Consider the following 25,925-nt stretch of genomic DNA (forward strand, 5'->3'; position numbering starts at 1 on the left):
GATCAACTTGGTTTAAAAAAAAATAAAATAAAATAAAGGTTTACAGCCATTATTTCGAAACAGGCGCATGCTGGGTGGCTAAGTTCCCCATGCTGGGCTGTCCTTGCAATCCTCCTCCTCAGCCTCCCAGTGCTGGGACTACAGGCGTGGTTGTGGTTTTTTGTAAAGACGGGATCGACACTGGCTGTGCTGGGTAACCGGACTGAAGTAAATGAGCTTCTAGAGTGAAGATGTGTTAACCCTAGGTCCTCGGCCAGTGCAGTGTCCAGCTGTAATCTGCTGGCTCGCAGTCTTGCTGGGCAGGGCAGGGCGTGGGGAGGGCAGGTCCCATCATCCGTGGTGACACGTGGCATTTCGTGGGCCTGTACTCCTGCGCTGTGGGCCATCAGTGTCTCGCTCCTGCTGCCCCCAGCCAGGAAGGCTCTGGGGACAGCAGTTAGCAAGTATGCTCCAGGACAAAGCGAGTGCTGCTACCCACACGCAACAGCCTCGGCAGCTCTCCCTTCCAAGGGTGGCTCTAGGCCCTGCCGGGCTGGCCAAGCTCCCTGCCCCCAGGAGGGCAGAGTTCCACCCACACCACCCTCCAAGAATCTACAAAAGTCACGACACTCGGTATTCAGCTTCTGCTTGGAAAAACTGACAACTTCCAAGCTCTGGATGTCAGGCTAAAATGAGAAATGCTCTCCAAAGTACTCCTAAGAGGATGCCAGGCTACTAAAGTTTAGGCAGAAGAGCTTTTAGTCTTAGTGGGCGGATAGTGTGCACCAGTCACTTGGGAGGGCTGAGGCAGGAGCAGCCCAAGTTTGAGGCCAGCCTGGCCACACAGCAAGACCCTAACCTTTTTTTTTTTGAGAAAGGGTCTCTAGGTAGCCCGGGCTGGCCTTGAACTCATGGTGATCCTCCTGCTTCAGCCTCCCAAGTGCTGGGATTACAGGTATGTACTACCACACCCCGTTTGAGACCTCAACCTAAAGAAAAGGGAAGGAAAATATTTTTTTTTTTATTTTTTTAAAACAGGATCTGACTATGTATTCCAGGCTGCCCTCAAACTCAAGGTGATACCCCGGCCTCAGCCTCCCAAGTACTGACATTACAGGTGTGCACCACCACACTGGCAAAACTCTTGGTCTTGGAAGTCCACAGGGAGCATTCACAATGGATGAAATGCTCTACTCTAGAATCTGGGGCCTCCACACAGCTGGTGAAGGCAGCAGGGTCCTGCGGGCAGCCCCCAAGTAGAGGAGCTCATCACTCAGCCTGGGCCTGTCCCCAGGCTGGAGGAGCAGAGGTCACCAGTGTGCTTATGCGGTCTCCAGCTGTAATCCACATATGCCCTGCGAGGCCCTGGTCCCTGTCAGACCTGCCAGGCTCCGCCCACCTCTCTCACCACCTACTTGTGCGGCGTGTGCCCCCCAACCCACCCTGCACACAAGCCAGCTGAGACCTGAGTGCAGGTCAGGAGGACTAAGCAGCTGCTCCCCACTAACGCATCCCTTCTCCTGTGCCAGCAGCGCCCAGCAGCAGCGTGGAAGGACGGCTGAACCCGACAGCCTTGCACTGTGCCTGGGTGGGCACCACCCCTGACCAGCATGCTGGGAGCACGGGCAGCGCTGAAAGGGCCAAGGCCCAGAAGCTGTGCTCCGAGGCACTGGGCTACCAGCCAGGGGACTTGTGGTAACGCACCCAAAACGCACATGCCATGTGCACACCCACCACTCACAGCTGTTCATTTTTCAAAAATGGTTCTGACACAAGGACCAGAGCAACCACTGTCGGGTGACCGTGGATTGAGCCCACATCTCACCACGTTCCAGCGCCTCATCTACCAGGTGGCTCTCGATGACACGGAGGACAGCAGACACTGGGCTGCAAGTGGGAGCGAGTGTTCTTAGTGTATTAGACGGGGAGATGCAAACCCCAGCACAGACTTGCCCTCCACACAGGTGGAGCACACAGCTGTCTCTTCCCCGTGGTCGCCTGTCCTCCACAGGCTCCAGGGACAGAGGCCAAGACTGGAAGACAGCCACAGGACAGTCCCACAGAACCTGAGGGGTCTGACTTTAGTTTGGATTAGTATGTTCACAGAGTTAACTTCTTAAAAAAGTTTTTAAAAACGTGCTGTGTGCATCTCTGATGCTCAGTTCCTTGCAGACTGCTACCTGGCACTGGTTTCAGGGGGCGGCAGCGCCAAGTCCGTCTCCACTGAGCCCCCACTCGACGCTGCGAGCTGTATTAGCTTCTTCGGGGTGGAAGGCCACTGGCTCCTCGGAGAGACAGCTGAGCAGAGAACAGTGGGTTGGCCCCGAGCCCCAGCACCATGGCACAGAGGGCCTGGACCTTGGGGAAGGAGGGAGGCCAGCAGCAGGGGACATCTTGTATGCCCGACACCACCCACACTGCAGAGTGGGGCTGCATGCTTCATGAACATGACGCAGTTGTCAGCGTCCTCTGTACCCCCCCCCTTCCAGGACTTGTCCCCATTTGGCCAAGACAGTGGTTCTGGTGGAACCTTCCCACCAGGGCTCCACCACTCCACCAGCAAGCAGATGAATGGCACCACACTACCTGGTGGAAGCACAGTCCAAGGGAGGTGAGGGTATAAAGTGACAAGTGAAGTGACTATTCCTTACCAGGCTCCCTGCAGCGTGCTGCCCAGAGCCATGAGGGCGCCCGTCAGTCCAGGGTCTGGCTCCTGCGTACCAGAGCACCAAAGCCAAGGAGCCAGCGGCCTTTTCTGCCCCAGCTGAAGACCAAGTGCCACAGGCCACTGCAGGGTGCTGTTCACCCTCCTAGCAGTTTGGTTCCTTAACACTAACAGTGGTGAGGAGACTGCTCACCAGCACCCTGGCCAGGGTGGCCCGATGAGCAAGATGCTGGCCAGAGCACAGAGCTTGCCGGACTCTACTCAGCCTTGGAGAAGGCCCTGCTCTTCTGGCGATGTTCCACACAGGCCTCCGCTCACCAGCTCTGGAGCTATACGCCGGCCCTTCCTGAAGGCCTGGCTCGGGGCTGTGTCCACGTGAGGGATTCTCCCAGACGCACCAACAGAGGCCAGGACATTAACTGTGCCTTTTCCTGCAGGCTCGTGGCCAGGTCACAGTGCACAGCACCCTGGGAGCGACACTGTAGCCTGGGCGGGAAGGGGACACTGGCGGCACATCCTCCAAGGTGGGGCCCCTGCTCCAGTGTTCCCTGCACCACAGCACTGGTCCCCAGGACCAACCCTAGGCAAAGCTGGGACCCACAGCCCAACGGGCGCAGGGTTCTGCCAGAGCAGGACAACTTGGGGCTGCCTGCCCATCAGAGGCCGCCTTAACACTGCATAGCGCCCGAGACCATGAGGTGCTAGTGGTCATGTCCACCTTGGCCACAGAGGTGCACCAAGTTACAGCTTTGTAGTAAAGATGCAAAGTCCTTGAAAGGAGGAAACGCTGAGTAAAAAAAAACAGAAGAGGCAGCAAATGCCACCAAGGAGTGAAGGCTGGTGCCCAGGAGTTCCTTCTTAGCCGCTATCATGGAGATGCATCTGGAATGGACAGCAGCATCCGGGCTGCATGCCCTGCTCCCTGCTGTCACTCAGGAACCCCCCTTCTGCTTGGCCAAGGTGCATCTCAGCTCCCGCAGGTTCTCAGTCAGCACCTCCACCTCGTCCAGGCGCCCATACTGCTTGGCATCAAAGATGTAGGCCTTGATGTTGTTGATCTGCTGCAGGAGCAGGTCCTCCTCGATGGGCTCCTCGGCCTCTGGGCCGCTGTCGCTGTCTACCTCAAAGGGGTTGGTGCCAGTGGGCTCCTCGAAGGGGTTGCCAGGCACGGGCGGGCTAGCAGGCCTCCGGTTGGGGCTGCTGTGGTCCTCGTCGTCATCCTCATCGAAGGGGTTGGGTGCAGGGCTGTCAGGGCTGATGAAGGGGTTAGTTGTGGCCGTGGCCAAGGCTGCTGTGTCTTTCTCCTCCTCTTCCTCCTCCTCAAAAGGGTTGTACTCTCTGGGGAGCACGGCCTGTGCAGTGGCAGGACTGGGGAGGCCATCTCCGCTGAAGGGGTTCGGAGCGTTGTCGCTCTGCTGGGGCTCGGTGCTCTGGGGGAGGCGCTCCTGGCCCAGGGCCCATGCCGAACTAGGTGAGGGGGTTTCACCTAGTGTGGCCTGGGCCATGCTGCTCAAGCCTGGGGAGGATCCCAGCTCCAGTGCGAAGGAGGGATGTGGGCGAGGCCTGGAGCTAGGCTCTAGCAGGAAGGGCGTGGCCTCCCGGGAGTCTAGGGCCCGGGTGCGAGAGTGCAGGGAGGTGGCCCGATCCCGATCCCGCTCCCACTCCCGCTCCTGCAGCCTCTGCAGCTGCTCGCGCTGCAGGGCCTCCTCCTCCGCCTGTCTGCGGGATAGCTCGATGGCCTTGGCCGTCTGCTGCTGGTCGTACTCGTCCTGCAACTGCCGCAGGTTCTCCCCCAGGGTGCGCACCTCATCTGTACGGCCAGCAGCTTGGGCCTGCTTGATGAATGACTCAATGTTGTAGATCTGCTGCAGCAGGGGGTCGGGGTCCTCGTGCTGGCCCTGCGTCCCCGGCAGCGGGAGCCAGCCCTCAGTCTTCCTTGTGGGGGCCACCTCCCCGTTGGCTGCCAGACCATGGTGCTTCTCCTCCAGCCTGCGCTGTGACTCCAGGGCAGCCTGGGAAGAATCAGAACCAGGGTCACAGAAGCCTCCCTTATCCACCTCCACCTTCCCTCGTTTGGACGGAAAAGCCCGTCTGCTGACAGAAAGGCTGGGCAGTCTCTGATTTTCAAAACTGACCACGAGGACAGGTTAGGGAGCAGCTGCCCCAGTCACGAGCCGTATGCTGGGCGTACACCTCCGTGTCTCTCACCTGTCGATAGCGTTAGCACCCACCCAGGCTGAACAGTCACACTGTGTCCTGGTGACCTGCTTCTGTTTCGCCCTGGGGATGCCGGAGACAGAACCAGGCCCTCCAGTACTCTACTACTGAACTACACCCATAGCTCTCCTTTCTTCCCTTACAGAGATAAGGTCTCATGAAATAATTGCCCAGTGGCCTCAGCCTCTCAAGTAGCTAGGAATACAGATGTAGACATCATGCCCGGCCATTTTCTGTGTTTTTTGTGGTACTGGGGATGAAAACGAGGGCCTCTGCACAACTACATCCCTGTACTTACTTTTTCTGATTCGAGATAGGGTGTTGCGAAGTGACTAAGTTCCCTAGGCTCCGTTTAAACTTGTGATCCCCCTGCCTCGGTCTACTAAAAAAGCTGAGATTATAGGTGTGAGCCAGCAGGCCTGGCTATTTTCTGTTTAACAGTGCACTTTTCAATGTGGACCCCCAGCAAGCTCCCCCAGAGGGAGCACTGCCGATCTCTGGTGTTCTCGGCATGAGAAGCAGTGGGACCACAGAGACAACACAAGGACCTGGGAGAGAATTATTCTGGTTTCCACAGGTGGGTACACACTACACAAGAACAGAAGACGAAAGCAAACACGTCAAAGACAGAGACCACACGCCCGAGATGGAACACAAAACCAAATGGGGGGGGCAACTGCACACACGCATGAGCAGAGCTCTGGTGACGCAGGTAAGCAGGACATCACAAGTAGCAGGTCGGGGCTGGGGATTTAGCTCAGCGGCAAAGCGCCTGCCTGGCAAGCACAAGGTCGTGAGTTCGGTTCCCGGTACCGGAGAAAAAACCAAAAAAAAAAAAAAAAAAAAAAAAAAAAAAAAAAAAAAAACAGAAGTAGCAGGTCACCAGGAGACAGTGACTGCCACCTGCCCAAACCCTGCACACCTGTCTCTCCAGCATCCTCTTCCTCTCCATATCTTGCTTCCTTTTCTTTTTCAGCTCTTCAAACTGTTCTTTGGTCGGCAATGACATCAAACCCAGCAACTTTTCCTGCAGGGGTCACAACGGGGTCACACTTACACTTGGGGAAAAATGGACCTTAAGCCCAAGCTTGAGCTGAGCTGCACCACCCTGGAGAGCGGCAGAGGAGCACACAGTGCACAAGGCCTGCCTCTGCTCCGGAAAGGGTCGTATCAGGCACCTGACACCTACCACCAGCCACTCCCGCCGCCCAGTCTCCAAGGAGCTGTGCACTCACAAACCAGCTCCTCAGCTGGGCATCGCCTGCCCACTTTAGAAGCTGGGCTGCTAAGAACAGGAAGTGTGAACCCCAGACCCAGGACCCAGCTTGGTGCCCAGTGGGCCCTCAGCAAACAGGACGAAGGCCCCGTTCTCAGAAATGCCGTGTGGAGGGCTGGGGACTTAGCTCAGTAGCACAGCGCCTGCCTGGCAAGCGCGAGGTCATGAGTTCGATTCCCAGTACCGGGAAAAAAAAAAAAAAAGAAAAAAAGAAATGCCGTGTGGAGACACCGCCCCCACATCCCCACTGGACCTTAGCAAGGAGGCTGAAGGCGGCTGCTGCAGCACTCACGGGAGCAGGGCAGAAAAATGACTGGGTCCAACCCTGGGGTACAGGTGCCCCAAATCATCATCCAGAGGCCCAGGAAGAGGCTCCTTACCCTGCCATCTATCACTTCTAGCTACAGAGCTCCCATCCCCCTCCCTCAGCTGAGGGCCAAGGTCATATGGGGTCAGCCTGTCCATGGCAGCACTGCAGGGACTGCCGACGTGGAGCTCAGGGGAGAAAGGAAGCAGACTGGCAATGTGCGTGAGCCCTAAGTACCGCATGCAAAAATGTAAACAGAAAAACACCCGAACGAGCCATGACTAGAAGTCTTCCTTTCTCAGAAACCCACATTCTTCTCTTTCAAAATGTGGCAGTTACGACATACTGCTGCTCTTAAAGAATAACTGGTACAGAAGAGAAAACAGGCCACAGCGGGGACCTGCCCAAGAGAAGAACCAGGGCACCCAGGCGAGCTCCCACCACCCCACGGCCTCACCTGCACGAAGAGTGTGGCCGAGTACCGGATCATCCTCTGCAGCCTCAGCGTGTTGGGGTGCGGTGGGGGGTCCTGGTTCAAGCCCAGGGTTAAGATCTTCTTACTGGATCAGAACAGACACATCAGAAACAAGACGAGAGGTCTCCAGAGCTGCAGGCGTTCATGCCAAGACAGGTGAAGACGGGTGACTCCACTGTCTCCTGGAAGGCAGAGCCTAGCCCCTACCCTGAGTAGACCCATGGCAGATAACATAGCAGAGTGTGTGATGCTCAGTCGCTAACGGGCTCACCACACAGGCAGACCTGGTTTCACCAGTGAGCAACCTGTGTAACTGCACAGGACCCAGTACTTCAAGGGACTCATGCATGTTGAATACCCTGCTGCTACCTTCTTAACACTGATGATACTGTTGACATAGGAAGTAGAATTTTCAGTGTGCACCAGGCTTTGCAAATCACACAGCAGGTCTTGGGTGTCTGGACAAATAATGGCCCTCACTGCAACTGTCCCTAAGTTCCTGCACCTCCTACGCTGCCAAGGGCTGATTTAACCCCAACCGCCAGGCCACGGTTTGAAAGCAGCCGTGACCCGAGCAGCAGGCACAGCTGTGCACAGCGAGCCGGCAGTGGCTGTGCTGGTTTCCTCACCTGCAGTGCAAGGCCTCAGTGACCTCAAGGTCACTAGCACAGAGTTACAGGGTCACACCTGGCCCCAGCCCAAGGCCCCAGGCCCATGAAGAGTCCTCCCTGGCATCATCCCAAGCCTCACCTCAGGGCGTCTATGAGTTCGTATACTTTCTGCACCTCCAGGCGGAGGTCGCCAGCCTGCTCCAGGCTGTAGGTGGTCTCCCCAGCACTGCAGAGAAAGCACAGGACAGGGCCACATCAGGTTGTGCTGACTGAGAGCTGCACAGGACACTCAAGGCATGAGGCTGTACCAGGATGGTTAGTGCTTGGAAAGGGGCATTTCAGGTCTCAGGAGCTGTGATGGAAAATTACAGACCATATTTACATTTTTTAAAAAGCATATTACAGTGAAACACACTGTCTTCATTACTTTCTTGTCACTGAGACACAATGCACAACTCCAAGGAGCAGAGGTCTGTTCTGGCTCACAGTTTATAAAGGCTTCAGTCCACAGTCGGCTGGCTCCAGGGCAGGGGTGCAAGGCAGAGGAAAAATAGTTCCTGGCAGGGAAGCAGGAAGCAGACAGTGATCAAGAGGAGGAGGGAGACAGACCCTGCCAGGCCACACCCGCAGCAACCCACCTCCTTCAATCAGGCTTCACCTCACAACATCACATTCAGCCATAAATTCATCAGGGGACCAATCCACTGAGAAGTATCTCACACCCAGAATCCAATCACCTCCCAAAGCCCTACCTGAAAGTGCGTGAGGTTTTAGGGGGACATCTAACTATAAACTGTAACAGACATATTGCCATGAATGCCCTCAGCCACCTCCCCAATTCAAACACACTTATCCCATCATTCGTGGCCACTTTTGGAAGCTGCTCTAGAGTCCTCTGTTGTGTCTTCAGCTGTGTTGTCCTGGCTGCCTCAGTGTCCTGAATCGATTCAAAATGTTTCTTTCAAGGTCATTCTGACTTTGGAGAAGAGCCAGAAATCACACAAGATCTGGTGAATGAGGGCATGGTGTCATGTTTTTATAAGGCTGCCTTTCTGTTGAATGGCACCTGGCAGCAGCACTCACATGTATTTTTGATTATAGCTCATAAAGACACTCAGGAAAGAGGACTCCAGAGCTGCTGCAGACAGTGGCAAGAATGATGGGATGAGGGCTGGGGATTTAGCTTAGCGGCATAAGTGCCTGCCTGGCAAGCGTGAGGTCATGAGTTTGATTCCCGGTACCAAGAAAAGAAAAAAAAAAAAGAATGATGGGATGAGTGTGCTCAAAGTGGGGTGGGAGTTGGGGGTAGAGGACTTCTGGGGGATTTGTGGCAATGTCTTTTACTGTAATTTTTTCACAAACATTCACTGTATCCTTTGATCACTCCCCTCGTGATGCAGTACACACTCACCAGAAGGCATGCCTCACCTGGAAGCTGTCATGCAGGCCACAGGGACAGCTTGGGCCAGGCCTGAGGATCAGATCCAGCCATGGCTGCAGACTCCACTAGATCCTGTCCCTAAGCAACCTCACAGTGTCTGGTGAGGTGTAGCAAGTGGTAACTTAGTAAGTCAGTCAGGCAGCATCAGGATATAAAGCCCCCTGACTTTTCACTCCAATACTGAAGGAGGAGGATGACCAAGAACACTTCCCATGCCTGGGCCACAGCCCCAGCTCACAGGTTTCCTAAGGACTATGCCCCATGCGACAAAAGCAGGGCCTCAGAGTGGCAGTAAAAGTCATGGGTGATATTGCCACTGCTCCTTCAGGCCTGTCACCCTATTCTGTGACTTCTTACATTGAGTGCAGCCCAGGGACTAGGTCCCAGGGCTCTGGGCAACTAACAACTCCAGCTAAATCAATACCAATGTGACCCAGAATCCAAGGTGCCAAATCTCTCGGCACACATTAGTACAAAGAGAAAAGGCCGGAAGCAGGAACACGGGCTTTGCTTATTTGTTTGTTTGAGATGGGGTAACACCATGTTGCCCAAGTTGGCCTGGGACCTTGGGCTCAATGATCTTCCCGCCTCAGCTGGGGGAAAGGCTTTTTCTTGCTATCTGTAAGTCTGGAAAATAGCAAGCTTGGCCCAAATCTGAAATCACTTCCTCTGGTCTCAATCACATCAGCCAACTTTATCCCTCACAGCACTACCACATCCAAAGTTATCTTATCCATCACATGCTCCTGAGAGCAGCACTGCTGTCCCTGGTACCTGTCACAGTCCCACACCTAGTGCAGCACCTGGCAGAGCATGTCCAGGACCAACCAGCAGGAGCTGGCTGCCCCGCCAGCGAGGGAGGGCTGGGAAGCCAGAGCCGTGGGCAGGAACAGGTCCAGTGGGAACATAAAACCCAGGGCCCAAGACCAGGAGCACCCTCTCCTGTGGGCAGGTAGGGATAGGGCCTGGCCCAACACAGAGAGAAGAGCCCAAGTTCCACAGGAACGCAGAATGCAAGGGAGGAGGTACTTTTGAAACAAACCACCCGAGCTTAGGCACTTACATTCCATGCAGCAGACATTTACAGACTCAGAAGACAGGAAAGAGGACTGTGCTTCTAACAAAGTTCATTTCATTTTTTTTTTTGAGACAGGGTCTCACTATGTTGCCAGGCTGGTTTAAGTGATTCTCCTGACTCAGCCTCCTGAACAGCTGAAACTACAAGCCTGCACCACCATGCCCAGCTTCAAATTCATTTTCTTCATATGTGAGAGCCACACGATGGACATATTAAGCTGTGAAGGAAAGTCAAGCTCACACCCCTGAGAAACCCTAAAAAACTGCCACACCAAATGCTGGAGTAAAGCCTGGCTCTACTCTAACATGGCCCATGCCCTGAAGGCCCCCTCCACATGGCAGGCAGGCAGCATGGAGAAAGACAAAGGCAGAGACCTCAAACAGAACCATGGCGCCAGTGCTGCATCCTGCAGGCTGGGCAAGACTAGGACTGACCCAGCCTCAGCCCCTGCTCCAGCTCATGCTCAGCCTGCAGGAGCCATGTGCTCACACAGTCCAGCGAGTAAAGCACCCGTGGCCGCGACCCTCAGCTCTGCTGCTGCTACCCCAAAGCCATCGCCAGCAGCAACCCGCAGGCGCAAGGCTGCTCCATTAAAACTGTACGGCTGAGTGCGCAGAGAACATGTGACCGGCACTCTGCTGTGGGATGCAGTGTGGTGCAGTCCTTCTGCCAGGCAGGCGCTGCACCACTGAGCTATATCCCCAGCTCCAATACAGTCCTTCTGAAAGGATATGGCCACTTCCCACCCTAAACAGGTACCACAAAACCCAGTACTCACAGGTAAACACCCAAGAGAAGTGGAAGTGTGTCTGCATGACAACCCGGACATGAATGTTAAATGCACATCACCCATAGTAGTTAAAAAAACCCAAATGCCAGGTGTGGTGGCGCATGCCTGTAATCCCTGCACTTGGGAGGCTGAGGCAAGAGCATTGCTGCAAGTTCAAAGTCAGCCTGGGCTACAAAATGAGTTTGAGGTCAGCCTGAACTGCCGAGTGAAACCCTGTCTCAAAAAGACAAAAACCAAAAAAACCCACAAATGTTCATTAATTGATGAATGGATAAATGAACATAGTACCGTGCACAGGGCACTCATACAAAAGGAAGGAAAGGTGCACACGCAGCTACACGAATGAACCCCAAAAAGCACTGCACTGTGTGGCAAGTCGGACACGGAAGGTCACGTTTATGACACCGCTGACACAAGAAGTCAAAAATCGCTGTGCCACCGAAACAGAAAGCACATTAGAGGGTGCCAGGGGGCAGGGATGAGGTTTGTACGAGAACAAGGAGAGGTGTGGAATTTAGGCGGTGGCAATGCTGTACAACTCTGTGAATACAGTAAAAATGGCTCCACCGCACACTGTAAGAGGGCGGATTTCACAGTGGGGGAGAGGAAAGGGAGGGAGAGCAAGAGAGGGAGGAAGGAGAAAGAGACAGAAGAAAGAAAGGAGGAAGGAAAAGGAAAGAAAAAAAAGAAAAGAGGGAAAGCAAAGCAAGGTTTGCATCTGGACTAGGCATATGCCTGAGCAACGGGAGGCAGCGCCCCTGGGACACCGTGAAGAACCTTACTTCAAGGACGCCGCCATGCGAGTGTATTCCGGAGCTTTCTGGTCCACCTTCTCCATGCAGAGCCGCAATTTCTGAGAACAGAGGAGAGGTGAGTGCCACTCTCAGGACACAAACGCCCACCAGGACCAGGCCGCACCCACAGAGATGTGAGAAAAGTGCTCCCTTTTCACAACTGGGGTCTCTTCCTTACGGTATCAGTTTCCTAACTTACGTTCCAAGCAGACTAGAATGGAGCCAACCAGACATCCTGAGAGCAGCAGGCTTGCTGGCGCCCTGGCAGGCAGTGAGTCTACCGTGACAGAAGGACCTAGTGATGCCAGGCAACAGCACAACAGGGCACAGTGTCACTACCCTCTTCAGAACAAGGGAACCAGGAAAGTCACGGACTCCACAGATGGTGAAGGGTGGCTACGCTCAGTCCTGGCTCTGATTTGTGCCACACCAGTAGCTACATGGGTTCCGGAAACAGCTGTGACTCAAGCACACTGCTGCTCTGCCCAACCGTCTCCTACTCTGGTGTCCCCTCTCCGATGCATCCCTCTGGCTGGTCCCTAGCCTGAAGGTCTCCCCTGGCCACAGGAGCCTAAGCTGTCTCATTACCCCCAACTTTTCCTGAGGTGCTGTCTCTCACATGTGCCTTTGCTATGGGGCTCTGGGATTGGGGAGCGGAGGTGCCCAGACTGGCAGAGAAGCAAGCACTCCTGCCCCACGGCAGGCAACGTGCAACACTTTGCAGAGCTCTCTCCACCAGGCAAGTCTCCCAGGATTCTCCAACCCACTATCCCTGAGCCTCCAGCTCCTGCCTGGCCAACTGAACACTTCTTCCCCTGCCTTGCTGCTCTCCAGGGGGTGAGGAGAGGTGAAAGGGGGCTGGTTCCACCCTCCAGGGCAGCTCTGCAACTCTCCAGGGCCTACAGCAGGAATGAATGCAACCCAAGGGAACCCCAGAACTCTGCAGACGGGCTGGCACGGTCACCTCGTACAGCTTGGTGATGGCGGGCGTGTGCTCCCGTTCATCCATCTGCTGCTCCTTGCGCAGCAGTGTGTCCTTGCAGTGCCCACAGCAGCGGATGCGCTCGTCCTCCTTCTCATCCAGCACAGAGCTCACGCTGCTCACACTGCCGATGCTGCCACGGCGCGAGCCATGCACGCTGCCAGGAGACTGGCTGGGGCTGGTGTGGGTGCTCAGGGCATCCCTGCTGGCACTGGTGAGCTTGTCTGCAAACACAGAGGGCACCCAGCTCTCCACCGCCCTTTCCACACATGGGTCCCAGGGTGGGACCAGGAGCAGGTACCTAGTCCAGGCTCCGCCTTCCCAGGCTCCCTCACGCAGTGAGATCCGAGGGCACCCCAGGACGGCCCTCCGCCTATCCACAGCCTTCCCTGGCCTGGCCACCCAGTTCCTGCCTTCCACAGGGCAGCTCAAGATGAACATCCTGTGGGCAAACCGTCTCCCCTTCTCTCCCAGTGTGACAGAAGCAACCCCAGACAGCGGCAGCTCTTTGTTTAGGGTGCAGATGACACTTTCATCTGCACCCTAAACACAGCCAGCAAGGCTTCCCCAGGCAGCAACCCAAGAAATGTCAGCGAACAGTCCCCAAGGAAAAACGCAAAGTGTCCAGAAAATGTGGCTTAAGCAGTCCCAGGTGAGCCAGGAGGAAATCAAGGTAAATCAAGGATGGCCTGCCTCAGCCCTTATGCTGCCCAGACACCAGGAGTGCCACCCAAGTGTCCCAGATGCCAAGAGACGCTGTCTGGAATCAGCCTCTGACCACCTTGAAGGCAGGCCACCCTCACACCTGTCCTGTCCTCAACGCTGTCTGCAGCCGTGCTCCTTGGGGCCCACACCCTTTCCCTGAGATGTGTAGAGCCCAGGGCTTCTCAAATGTCATCTCCCACCCCGAGCCTCTAGCACCCTCAGCATCTCCTGCACAAGGACACTGTCGGTGACTTGCACCCCAGAGGAAGGGACTTTGAGGTCCTCTTCCCAACTCAACACCCGCTACCGCCACTTCTAGGCAGAACTGACAGCTGCTTGGCCCCTCCTGGGTCCGGACCCACCTTCCAACCAAGCAGCTATTTATCTGGCAGTCCACGGGCCTGTAGGCACCATGCTCCTCAAAGCACTGGGTGATAACTTATAGACAAAGGTAGGGGAACAACAGCCTGAGATCCAGGTCTGGCTGCCCCATTCTGTACAGGGCTCAAACTAAGTGTGGTTTTGACATTTTTAAGAGGTTGTTAAACAAGAGTAAGGAGCAAAGGCAGAGACCCGAGCCTGCACCCTGTCCCTGCCTTACCCATCTCTGGGCCATGTGGGCTTCATGGGGACCCCCCTGGCATCCACTCCAGGGCCCTGTGGTGCCAGTGGCTACTGGTAAATAAGCATGTCCCGGCAGGGGATGAGGTTCCCGTCACCTACTTGCCAAGGGCAGGCTGATGAGCTCCATGCACCTCTTGCACATGATTGAGCCGCAGAGGCGGCAATGGTGGCGGCGGTTACGGATGCTGAATTTGCTCCCACAGTCAGGACAGAAAGGGACGTCTTGGTCGTTGACCCAAGGCACCACAGACTTTTCGATCGCTTTGGGAAGGACAAAATAAAACAGCACACACACACACCATTTAGGAAGATCTGGTCAGGGAAACAGAAGGAACAGAAAGAACATGAACAGAGTTCTCTAGTTACCTCGAATCTTTGCAGACTCCGTGTTGCTTCTGTCAAATGCAGTGAGCTGGTGGGAGAAAAGAGGGCCAGGTGGGTTAGCCACGGACACCCCAGCCATGCTTCACTGCTCACACCACAAGCAGCCTCTGCATGTCTACACTTCTCCAGCCCAGTCTCCAGTCCAGCCCCGAAGCCTCGTATCTCCTCTCTCCTCTGAGCCCCGGTCATCACCCATGGTGATGGGTGCTCTTGCCCTTCATCACCCATGTCAGCAACAAACAGGCAGCGGAGGACGGGGCGGTACGAAAACAGTGGGCAACTCTTCTTTCACTGCTCCTACACAACACCAGCCATGAGCTTGGTGCAGTGGGGCACACTTGCAATCCCAGCACTCTGGGAGGCTGAGACAGGAGGACTGCAAATATGAGCCCAGCCTGGACAACTCAGCAACTTAAGTGAAATTCTGTCTCAAAACAAAGCAAGATCTGGGGAGGAGCTCAGTGCAGCGGCCCTGGGTTCATTCCCCAACATTGCACGCTTCTGCCTACAAAGTTCACAAGAAGAGCTGTATGGCTCTGCCACACCCACCACACAATCCAGACTGTACTTAGCATCAACCTCCAGGGAAAAGCACAGCACTCACTGCAGGACACGAGGGCCAATCACAGGTCCCCACGATGCACACCAGCCCTGGCTGAGGGCACAGCACCGACCTAGCCACCACTTTTCTATTCCCTATCAAATAACACCACATATTACACCTCAGAGTGACCCTGCCCAGGACACCCCAAAAGGCAAAGGTTTCCCAGGAGCCAGGGGCCTTCAGCGTGGAAGAAAAGGCCTGGGGTGGTTGTGACACCCTGGTGTTATGGTTTGTGTCTGGATGCTCCCCACGGCCTCATGTAGTCATGTGGCGGGCTCCTAGAGTTTGTGACTGATCCATGGTCCAATGCTGGGATTATGGGTGTGAGTACTGGACCTGACCCGGGGCGGGCAGTTTGCATACAATGTAAGGCAGAGAAAGAGGCTGCTTGCTCTTGCTGTTTTTGCTGTCTTCCACAGCCATGAACTGTTGCCCTCTGCCATGTGCCACTCTGCCTTGGAGCCAGCTAACTTCCACAAACTGTAAAGCTAAATAAACCTTTCCTGCCTTAATTCTGGGCGTCAGGTATTGCGTCTCAGCAACGAGAGAAACATAACCAAGACACCTGGCCAATGCCCCAGGAAAGCCAGCCCAGGCTATGCCCGTCCTCCACATCCTTTGCACCTCTGCCAGTGTCAGATGTGCAACATAAGCTATAAAACATGGAGGCGTTCCCCCAGAAAATGTATACTTGCAGAAAAAAAATGTTTTTAACAAGAAAATTTACCTTCTCTAACCTGATTATTAATTTATTGACTTCAACAACGTAGTGGTCAATTCTGGCAGCACGGTGTTTTTTGAAGTCAGAAAGATGGCTTCTCACAGTCCCTAAAAGGAAGGAAGGCAGGGGACAGGTGACTTGTCACTTTCCTGACTGCCAGAGCCTCTCGACCTTACAGCTGATTTTCAATGACTTCAGAAGCAAAACTCTGAGGACATGTGTCCTGCTGAGAAATGCAGGGGTCTGCTGACTTGTTCACTGTGGCCGGTGGAGGCTTCAGGCAGAGCAGATGAGACGTGGGTTCTGCGGCAGCCTGCACCCCCCAGCCCCCCACCCCAAGCTGCCGCTCCACAGGCACTGTGACCTCAGACAAGTCATTCAGCCTTTGTGTGACCTCAGGAACTCACCCTGAGATGGCACAACTATGCTTTCTACTTCACAGGGCTGTTGTGCGGGCTAAATAAAGTCCTTCAAACACCGACAGGTACATGACTATCTGTTAAATAAGAAGCCTAGTAACATTATGGATCGGCTTTTTATTCTCCCATTTTTCCATACTTTTTTAAAGTTGGTACAACAAAGCTTTTTTTGCTGTGTTTTTGTTTTTTTTGCAGACACGGTTTCACTATGTAGTCCAGGCTGGCCTCGAACTTATAGCAATCCTCCTGCCTCAGCCTCCTGAGTGCTGGGATTACAGGTGTGCACTACCACACCTGGCTACAGCTTTTAATCATAATAAAAACAACCCATCTCGAAATGCCCACAAAAGCTAAGGCTCACAGACGTTTGTGGGGCATCCAGCTGAGCTGACATTTCCTCAATTGGGCAGCCAAGACTTGCACAAAGGTCCCCAAATAAATGCAACCACGTCACTTGTCACCTAAGTGGACCTGAAGCAGCCTTGTTCAATCCCACCTCTTCCAGGAAACCAGCGCTGCCCTCCAACCTGCCAGCACCCAGTGTTCATCCTCCTCCCAGTAACCAGCCAGTCATGCATTCCATGTCACTGCTGGTATTCATCACTTACTACACTTTTTAAAATGTTAACCGAAAAAATTGCTAACAGACAACTATACGTTGCATGTATTTATTGTGCACATCTTTTAAAATATGCATGCATCATGGAATGGCTAAACCAAGCTAATCAATATACATCTTACCTCATTCACTGTGGTGAGAACACTTCAGAATCTACTCTTTTAGTGAGGCTGAGGAATATACTACGTTTTCCTAACTTGAGTCACCATTCTGTGCCACAGATCTCTTAAACTTACCCTCTTGTCTGAAATTTTGTATCCTTCGACCAACATCTCTAAATGCTATTTCTTAACCATCCCTGTCTTTTCTTCCCTAACCATAACAGCTAGTTAAGTTTTAGTTCAGAATTATTAGGTGTGATTATAAATATTAACTTCAATTGTAATTTGCTTCAGTGTTCAAACAGACAAGTTAATTAGAAAACCACCCTGGTGCCAATCATGAAATCAATTACGACAAGGCCAGTAACAGTCCACGTGTCTGAAATTTCTCCCTCATGTTCCTAAGGGTCTTTCATGTGTGACTTAGTTACACGCAGCAGTATTTTTAAAGCTACTGCCTCCCGTGATGGTGAAATGTTTCCCCTCTAACACAGTGGGCCCTGGGCATCGGGGTACTGAACACATGGAACGTAGCTAGGATGCAGCTGAGGAAAAGGCTGGATTTTATTTCTGTGTAACCTAGTTACACGTGAACAGCACAGACGGCTAGTGCCTATTGGACTGACAGCAGCGCTCTAGGACCTCCTGCATTCTTGAGTGGTAACACATGGACAGAGTAGATGGCCCGGTAAGTATCCCTCGCTCTCTCTGAGCCTCAGTGCCCTCATCTCTGAGTGGAAACGAGCATCACCAGCATTGCACCTCACAAGGAATTTGTGAAAGGTGAACAAGAGCGTGATCGCGAGCTGGGCATGGAGGTGCACAAAGGTGATTCCAGCACACTGGGAGGCTGAGATAGAAGGATCACAAGTTTCAAACCCACCTGGACAACTCAGCAAGAGCCTGTCTCAAAATTAAAAAATAAAAGAGGGCTAGGGGTGTGGCTCAATGTGAAAGTGCTGTGTTCAATCCAGTATCACACCAAAAAAGATGAATTAAAAATATTACTGGGCGTGGTAGCCCACACTGCTTAATACCAGCACTCAAGAGGCTGAGGCAGGAGGGTCGCTGTGAGTTCAAGGCCATCCTGGACTATACAGCAAGACCATCTCAAAAAACAAACAGAGACAAAAAAAAAATCTGTATCAGAGAGAGAGAGAGAGACAGAGAGAGAGAGAGGGAGACAGAGAGAGAGACAGAGACAGAGAGAGACACAGAGAGGGAAACAAAGAGGGACGGGGGAGGGAGAGAAAAGGGGGCGGAAAGAGAGACAGGGCAGGAGGGAGAACTGTGAAAGAACTTTTATTGATATACTCAAAGACAGAAAATATCCAACTGCACTGCAGATGTAATTCAGTGCAGAGTGCATGCTTACCACCCACAAGCCGCCCTACTAATGACTAATGTCATCTAGCAGTTAAAGGTCAGGTAAGACTAGAGAGCTCAACATAGTATGTGGCATGATCTTCATTGAGATATAATTCATGTACACATTATTTGTCACTTAAAGCACAAGTTTCAAGGTGCTGGTGTACCACAGGCTAAGGATCTTCACAAGCCATTTTACAATGATCCGCACTGGACAGGACGATCCCTTTGAAAGCCAGCAGATGGTACCACAGGAAGTAGGCTGCCCACACCCGGGCCTCTCAATGCAGTTATGAGTGATGTGAGACCACCCTGGGGGCATGCCCAGGTGCCAGGGTGGCCGCAGGAAGCCAGAGTCATACCCACTTCTACAGCTCAAGGTTGCATGGCATGGGCAGGTCCCCTGGTGCAGGATGATGCAATGCACTCAACATGGAACACGTTAATACAGGGCCAAACACAAGAGGCACCACTCTTCTCCTACAGGGTGTGAGAGCCATGAGAAACTCAGCCCTTAGTTACCAAATCTGAAAACACCATCAGGTGTTTGGTTCCTATATCCACAGCGCATGCTCACATCAACGAAGAGTTTCTTACCCAGTTCCTGAGGCTCCCACATGTAAGGGTCGACCCCTCCATTGCTGAAGGACTCGTATCCTGGGGGCCCTGGCTCTGCTCGGTCATCCCCCTCCCGTCTCAGCAACTTGTTCTTTGCTTTCTTAGCCTTTTGGACAAAACCTTGAAAAACAGAACAAAGAACACAAGTGAACCATCAAGAGCACCCAGTGAAAGGTCAAGGGAAACATCAAAAGATAAAGCTGATGAAGAAATTATCCTTGTTAAAATGCATAAAAAGCTGTGTGTCAGCCCATAATCCCAGCATTCCAGGAGGCTGAGGCTAAAGGATTGCAAGTTCAAGCCCAACCTGGGCAATTTACCGCCTTAGTGAGATCCTGTCTCAAAAAAGAAAAAAAAATTTTTTTAAGGGCCAGGGATGCAGCTCCATGCAAAGGACCTCTGATGTTCAATTCCCAATATAAAAAAAGGGCACAAGAAATAGCTGGATCCCAAATAAAATGCAGCAGCAAGCACATGAACACCGGATAGTAAGTAGCACAGAGCAATGGTCAGTAATAGCAAGAAGCAGGGCTCTGTGCTATGTACGCACAAGCTAAAGTACTGCTCATCACCCAACTGAAGACTCCAATTGAACAGAGTGGTTAAAACCAAATTCAATGAGGGAACCAGGAAAGCATTTTTCTATGTCTGAAGCCGGCTGGTGGCTATTCACGTTTTCAAAACCTACTGTACACTTAGAAACTTCTGTATAAACAATATCCTAATGAAACAAAGCGGTTGTGCTTGCTCACTTCTGTTTCCTTATTGTGCTTCGAGTAAATCCAGGGCTGGTGCATGCTTGGCAAGCGCCCCACTCCTGAGCCCCTGTGGTCTTCCCACAAATCAGGTTATGGGCTGGGATGCAGCTCAGTGGTAGGCCACTTGCCTTGCTTGTGTAAGGCCCCAGGTTCTGTCCCTAAAAGGGCCACCTCTACAGTATGAAATTCATCAGTAAACAGTTCTCATTTACCTCAGGATGGGATGCTGTCAAACCAACATCCCATGACCATAGCCATACATAGAACCCTTCTCTTCTACCTCTACCTAGCTACTTCTTGAATACATGAGAATATTTACAGAAAGCTGCAAGGAACAGACCGAACCCCCAACACAACATACATCACAAAACCTTGGTAAAAAGAGAAAACTATGGCAGGCTGAGGCAAGAAAATCACAAGTTACAGCCCAGGTTGGGCAACTTAGTGACTTGCAAGACCCTGTCTTGAAATAAACAATTTTTAAAAGGAGTGGAAATAGAGCTCAGTGGGAAGGCTCTGCGTTTGATTCTTAATGCTAGTGGGGAAAAAAAAGAGAAAATGAACATTTTCTGAGTAGAGTCTCTGGATGCACTAGGCATGACGCACCCGAATATGTGATGCCAGTTCACACTCAAGTGTCTGAGGTGGTGACAGCCCTCTTACAAAAGAGATGACACTGGAGTTGGGGAAACTTGCTTCCCCCAGATCACAGAGCTCAGGACAGCAGGGCTGGAAGCAGATGCTTCATCCGTGTGAAACCAGGCCCAGCTCGCCCTAGCCAGCCCGGTTCAGCCCCGCACCTCTACAGAATGGGGGACCCACCAGCCCCACTGACCTCAACAGCAGGTCAGTGGCAGGGAAAAAGTATTTCAGGTTCCAATTCCAAGCTCCCCTCTCCCCAGTGGCCTTAAATCCCAGGTGTCTGCTGCCTGTCTGCCATAGAAAACCTCGGATTTGCTATGAAACACTGTCACTACCTGACATTTAACAGAACAGTACACTTCACAGAATTCTTGTGACTTCTGTCCCTTCAGTAAGGTCAGAAATGCCCCAGGGCTTTAGAGTCAGATTGATACAGACTCGGACAGCAGCCAGGCACAGGAGGGGAGAGATGTCAGTTACTCAGTCGCCCAGCAGTCACTCTGTGACATTATGTCAGTCAGAAAAGGGTTCTTCCGATAGGAAAAACGCCACAGCTAAAGGATGTCCTTCACAATGCGGAAGAGATGTCTTCTCGAGCAACAGTAAAAGGAAACTGCCTCATGAACAAAAGGTCCAGCAGACAGGAAACTGGAGATAGCAAACAGGGCTTCGTTTCTGTAAACATGACTGGATGGGGCGAGTCACAGGGGCGTCTATGCCAGGCAACCACATCACGAGACTGAAATAGTGCCACACCCTGCCAAGTGGTGCAACCCTTCCAGAGGTGGCCACAAGGAACCAACCAGGCAATCTTAAAAACACAAAGCAGAACTACAGCTGGTTTTCAACCCACTTCTCTTATCCCTGCTATAAAAGAAGCTGAACCCAGGCCAGCACTCCAACCCACAGCCTACTTTTTTCAGGCATGATTCGTTTATCTTTCTTTTTAAAACTGCCTCATAAACCTGACGCCAAACTACTCTTTCGATTTTTAACTTCTTAGCTGTCTAAAAATATAAATGCCTAAAATTTCAAAAGAGCAAAATAACAAAAGGACATATGAACTCATTTTGAAAGGATTTTCCAAAAAAATCGTTGATGTCAAACTTTAATAAAACTTTACTTTCCTAGCTGGACATGGTGGTGCATGCCTGTAATCCCAGCACTTGGGAAGGTGAAGCAGGAAGATCACCACAAGTTTGAGGCCACCACGAGTTTGAGACATTAAAAAAAAAAAAAGACAAAAAGACAAAACAAAAACAAGGAAATTCCTTTACTTTACGGATTCTGAAACCAGGAAATTCTGACATAAGAATTCCTTCCTAACTAAACAAATGACCATTAGTCCTAAAGGATTGGTTAATTCAATTTCTTAGTTCTTTTCAGGAGGGAACAAACGGGAGGCCTTTCTGTTTGTTTTTGTGGTGCAGGATCAGATCCAGGGCCTCAGGCATGTACTGAGCTACATCCTTAGGCCCTCAAGAGGAGCCTCAAGTTTTTCACAAAGAACAAAATTTCCACTCCATGTTGTATTCCCTGAATAGATTTCCATATGTATTACTCTTTAAATAATCTCAAACATCTTACCTCTTCAAACAGAGTCATGGGAGGCACCTGAGGGTCTTCTCTACCTGCACAACTGGGGGACTAGCATGACAAGTCTCAGGAATGGCATGGCACGTGACTCAGCTTGCTAGAACCAGGGAACCCCTTCCACTGCCCAAAGAACTTTTATAATCAGTTTTGGATTTTTGTTTGTTTTTTTCTCCTGGAAGCTGCAATGCATCCTGTGACCAGAACACCGGGCCTTTCCTCATCAGTAATTCCCTGTGGAAAGACTGGCAGTGGACATACAGGGACAGAGGATTTGGGTCCCAGGCCGAGCCCTGTCAGTCACATGTGACCTTAGATAAGTTACGGAAAAGCTCTGAGCCTCACGAATTATCTACAAATGAGACTGGCCATCTTCCTTCAGGCTTGTTGAAATGACAGGTATTGGATAGAAACTGTAAAAACTATAAAGCGCGGGGCTGTTTTTATTCCTCCTACGAGTGACGGCTCTGTTCCAACCTCTGCAGCCAGGAGGCACCTTGATCATCATGGCTCTCAAGACCCTGAAAATGTCTGCCTCTCTTACACATTTGTGGGTAAATGATAACTGTTAATGTTTTTAATCAACTCTCTTTTTTCCCCTGAACTGAGAACTGAGACACAGAGTGGAACTCCAGGGACAGATACTTGATTCTAAGGTGCACACCATTCATATGTTTGGAAGCCAGACCTCACTTGGAAATACACCCAGCATCGCTCCTTTCTCTCTACCCAGTAAAGATTATGGACACAGCATCCAGTCTCTGTACATCCTCATGGCTTTCTGAAAGTCTGTCAGGTATGAGAAGCAAGTTAGCTTAGTAACTAGAAAAGCAGGTTTGGAGGAGCAGCAACTCCTTTGGAAACCAGAACTTGAAATCCAGGAAACACATTATACATAGTTAAAATCACCTCTGAAAAGTTCTTTCTGTAACTCCCCAGAATCCGAACTCTTAGAAGTTCAACTTTGAAGGTTTTAACTTTTTGGGTTGTTTGGGGTTTTTGTTTGTTTGTTTGTTTGTTTTGCTTTTCAACTATGACCTTCCTTTTCTGTGCTGGAGAGGCCAAAGTCCAGTAGAGAAAGGAAAGATGATGGGCAGCCTCAAATTTGTGAGGGACAAATCACAGCAGATGAAAGGCATTCCTGTCCAAACCCTCACAGCAAGGGGTCAGAAAACTCAAACAATCTGGCAGATCACAGTGACTGCAGCTATTCCATTCAAAGCCAGGCTCTGCTTCACACTGTGCCTTTAGGCCAGTTATCTCATCTCTGTGTCGGATACCCTTATCAGCAAAATGGTGCTCACGGTCACACAGCCAGGGGGAATGTTCAAAGAAATGTACAAGGAGACTCTGAACACTGGCCAGCACAAGGACAATGCAAGATAGCCGCTGGCTACTTTTATCACCATCATATCCTGGTGCCACTAGGGAGCTCCAAAACACCATCCCACGGATCAAAGCCCTCAGTCACAGAATGGGGTAAGCCAGGACCTCGCTCTTACTTTTAATCTGCCCTCTGACATCACGGTCTTCCCCTGAATGCTCCTCCTCATAATGTGACTGCAACTGATAGAAAGACTGCAAGTCCTTCAAGCACAGGGGGCAGAGGAAGCCCTCCCTCACGTCCCCCGGGTCATCCAGAGAAGCCATGGCAGTGCGCTCTCAACTCCAACAAGGCAGGGGCCTCATGCCAACAGTTAGCTTGATTCCTCCCCAGACCAGGGCTCCCGGAATGTTAGCCGAAATAAGCAGCATACAGGTGACAGGAAAGTGGCATCATGGCCCCAGGTGAAGTCTCCTCTCAGGAGCAGAAGGAACTCTAAGAAAGAAAAAGAGAAAAGCCAATCAGGCAAGTTAATGACAACTACGAATCTTCTTTGTTCTCACAGTTCAACAGGGTACAGTTTGCATATTCACTGCAAGTCTGCAGAAACAAACTGTTTTCCCACATCCTTAGACCAGGACACAAAACCTAGAACATGAGACCTCCTCGGACAGCTACCTGAAGCAAAAGCACTTCCGGCAAATGAGACCTGACAGCACTGCTCTTATATTTGTTGAACTGCATCGTTTCGGCGGCACTCAAGGAAACGTCTGATGTACTTATCAACAAATGCAAGTTTTACTTGACTTTCTACCTTGATCAGTTATTCAACCACATACTATACTGAGCCAATCTTGATACTTGTAAGACATATGTGTTAAAAATGAGATGAGAAAGATACAGTGTCACACACACACACACAAAACTAAAACCAAACAAAACCTCACCCGTCATTTAAGGAGGAACAGTAGAAATATATGGGTCAGAAAGAAAAAACACCCAGGTGCAGTGGCACAGGCCTGTGGTTACAGACACCTGGGAGGCCAAGACAGGAGGTTGCCTGAGCAACGCAGCAAGACCCTATCTCTTAACAAATAGTAAATAAAGACTGGGCTGGGTGTGGTGGCGCACGCCTGTAATCCCAGCACTCAAGAAGCTGAAGCAGGAGGATCGCTGAGTTCCAGGCCCGCCTGGGCTACAAAGTTAGCTCAAAGCCAGCCTGAGCTGCATAGTGAGACCCTGTCTCAAAAAGGCAAAAACAAAACAAAACAAAACAAAACCCCGAATAGTAAATACAAAAAGAAAAACCTATTTAGTATTTGCAGAGTAACTCCTCTCCAGCTTACCACATTTAATAAACCAGTGACAGCGGAACAGCAAGCCTAGTGCTCTCACTACTTCAAACATAAAACTTAGTTCCATTTTCTGCCTTATTGAAGTCACTTTCAATGTCACCTCAGCAGAACTCCTAGCCATAAAGAGAATTCAAACAGAGCTGGAGGACCTTCTCCCCGACAGAGCTGGGGCCACAAATCACAGTGTAGCACGCGTGACCTTCGGCTGGGGATAACCTGGTGGGGCGATGAGGGGAACACCTGGTCCTCAAAGTTGAGGGTGGCAGCAGCTCAGAGAATAAACAAAGGAGACACCAGCCTGCTCTTCCCTCCAGCTAAGAAACCCGGTGATCACATCCACACAGTTCCCAGCCCTTGTCCCAGCTCATCCCTGAAACTGCACCTCCAGGTCGGACCTGTTCCCTCCATGGCCAGCTGTGACTGGCAGCCTCTTTCAGGCCCCTGCCCCTGCCGCATACTCACTCCTCCAAGCCGGGCCAAACCTCAGCTTCTGAGCCGGCTCTTACTCAAAGCTGTGTCCAGCAAAAGCCATTCATCTCAGCGCGCATCACATGCACACAAGCGAAGAACTAAACAGTACAAGCGAAAGAGCTGTCAGGGCACAGACCAGGTCTTTCTCCCCAGTACCACACCTCGGGGGTCTAGCACTGTGCCCGTCTGGCACACACAAGCAAGAAGCGTAATAAAGCTCCATGGTCCCAGCGTGGCGCCACAGGCCCACTCGGGAGGCTGAGGCAGGAGAATCACAAGCTGGAGGCCAGCCTGGGAAACTTAGAAAGACACTGTCTCAAAATAAAGAGAGTTGGGGGTGCACCTCAGTGCGAAGGCCCTGGTTTCACCCACAGTACTAAAAAAAAACAAAGAAAGAAAAAAGCCCATGAATGAATGAATGAACCCTAAACCACAGTCCTCAACGTGCGGGCCCCATACAGAGCCCTGCGCCAACGCCCCGCCCCGGCGCTCCCGCGAGCCTCAGCGCTACCCGGTCCCCAGGCCTGCCAGGGACACCGCCCGCCACCGAGACCCGGCCGGACACGCGACACAGAGGACCTGGCCGAGTCCGGACGCCACTGCCTGCCGCGGACCGCTGGGAACCCGCGCACGCACATCCCGCGCGCCACCACCGCCCGCCGCACAGCGCGACCCGCGCGCGGACACCAGAACGTACCGCACCGCTCCCGAGCGAGCCCCCAGCAACAGCCCTCGGTACCCGACCGGCCGCGGGCGGGAAGCCCGTCTCGTCTGCGGCCCGGAATCTGGGCCTGGCGGATCCTCACACGGCCGGGACCGCCATGTCCATCGGCTGCTCGGCGCTCGGCAGTCGTACCTGCGGAACCGGAAGGGAGGCTGACAGACGCGGACTGAGCGCCGAGCACGAGAGCGCTCGATGCGGCGCACCACGCGGGTCTGCGCCTGCGCCATGGAAAGGGGCTGGTCCTTATTGGGCGGGGCGGGCTTGCTGGGCGGGGGGGGCG

General features: G+C 52.3%; 1 protein-coding gene across 6 annotated transcripts; it reads right to left on the bottom strand.

Annotated features, from left to right (window-relative positions):
- Positions 1 to 1,867: 1,867 nt before the first annotated feature.
- On the bottom strand, positions 1,868 to 25,861 carry Rbsn (rabenosyn, RAB effector). Of its 6 annotated transcripts, XR_001234494.1 has the most exons (13): positions 25,619 to 25,771; positions 23,274 to 23,590; positions 18,758 to 18,898; positions 15,660 to 15,760; positions 14,311 to 14,356; positions 14,044 to 14,205; positions 12,598 to 12,839; positions 11,622 to 11,692; positions 7,670 to 7,756; positions 6,902 to 7,004; positions 5,784 to 5,888; positions 2,631 to 4,656; positions 1,868 to 2,277 (listed from the first exon to the last, which is right to left on the bottom strand). XR_001234494.1 is itself a non-coding variant. In XM_005387075.2 (12 exons), the coding sequence occupies exons 2-12, from the start codon at positions 23,419 to 23,421 to the stop codon at positions 3,577 to 3,579; spliced, it is 2,286 nt and encodes a 761-aa protein (XP_005387132.1). In that variant the 5' UTR covers positions 23,422 to 23,590; positions 25,778 to 25,861; the 3' UTR covers positions 2,459 to 3,576. The 6 variants fall into 6 exon arrangements, 5 of the variants coding, with proteins under 5 accessions (XP_005387132.1, XP_013370844.1, XP_013370845.1 ...); XM_005387075.2 differs by lacking the exons at positions 1,868 to 2,277; positions 25,619 to 25,771 and adding an exon at positions 25,778 to 25,861 and having other exon boundaries at positions 2,459 to 4,656; XM_013515390.1 differs by lacking the exon at positions 1,868 to 2,277 and having other exon boundaries at positions 2,459 to 4,656.
- Between the last annotated feature and the right edge of the window lie 64 nt (positions 25,862 to 25,925).

Source organism: Chinchilla lanigera, unplaced genomic scaffold (assembly GCF_000276665.1).
Source record: "Chinchilla lanigera isolate Chin_1 unplaced genomic scaffold, ChiLan1.0 scaffold00028, whole genome shotgun sequence".
Taxonomy (NCBI): domain Eukaryota; kingdom Metazoa; phylum Chordata; class Mammalia; order Rodentia; family Chinchillidae; genus Chinchilla; species Chinchilla lanigera.

Coding starts and splice junctions, on each gene's coding strand:
- Rbsn (XM_005387075.2), bottom strand. CDS start 23,421: ATGGCTTCTCTGGATGACCCGGGGGACGTGAGGGAGGGCTTCCTCTGC. Junction 7,005..7,669: donor GAACTCATAGACGCCCTGAG/GTGAGGCTTGGG, acceptor GTTCTGATCCAG/TAAGAAGATCTTAACCCTGG. Junction 5,889..6,901: donor CGGCCACACTCTTCGTGCAG/GTGAGGCCGTGG, acceptor TGACCCCTGCAG/GAAAAGTTGCTGGGTTTGAT.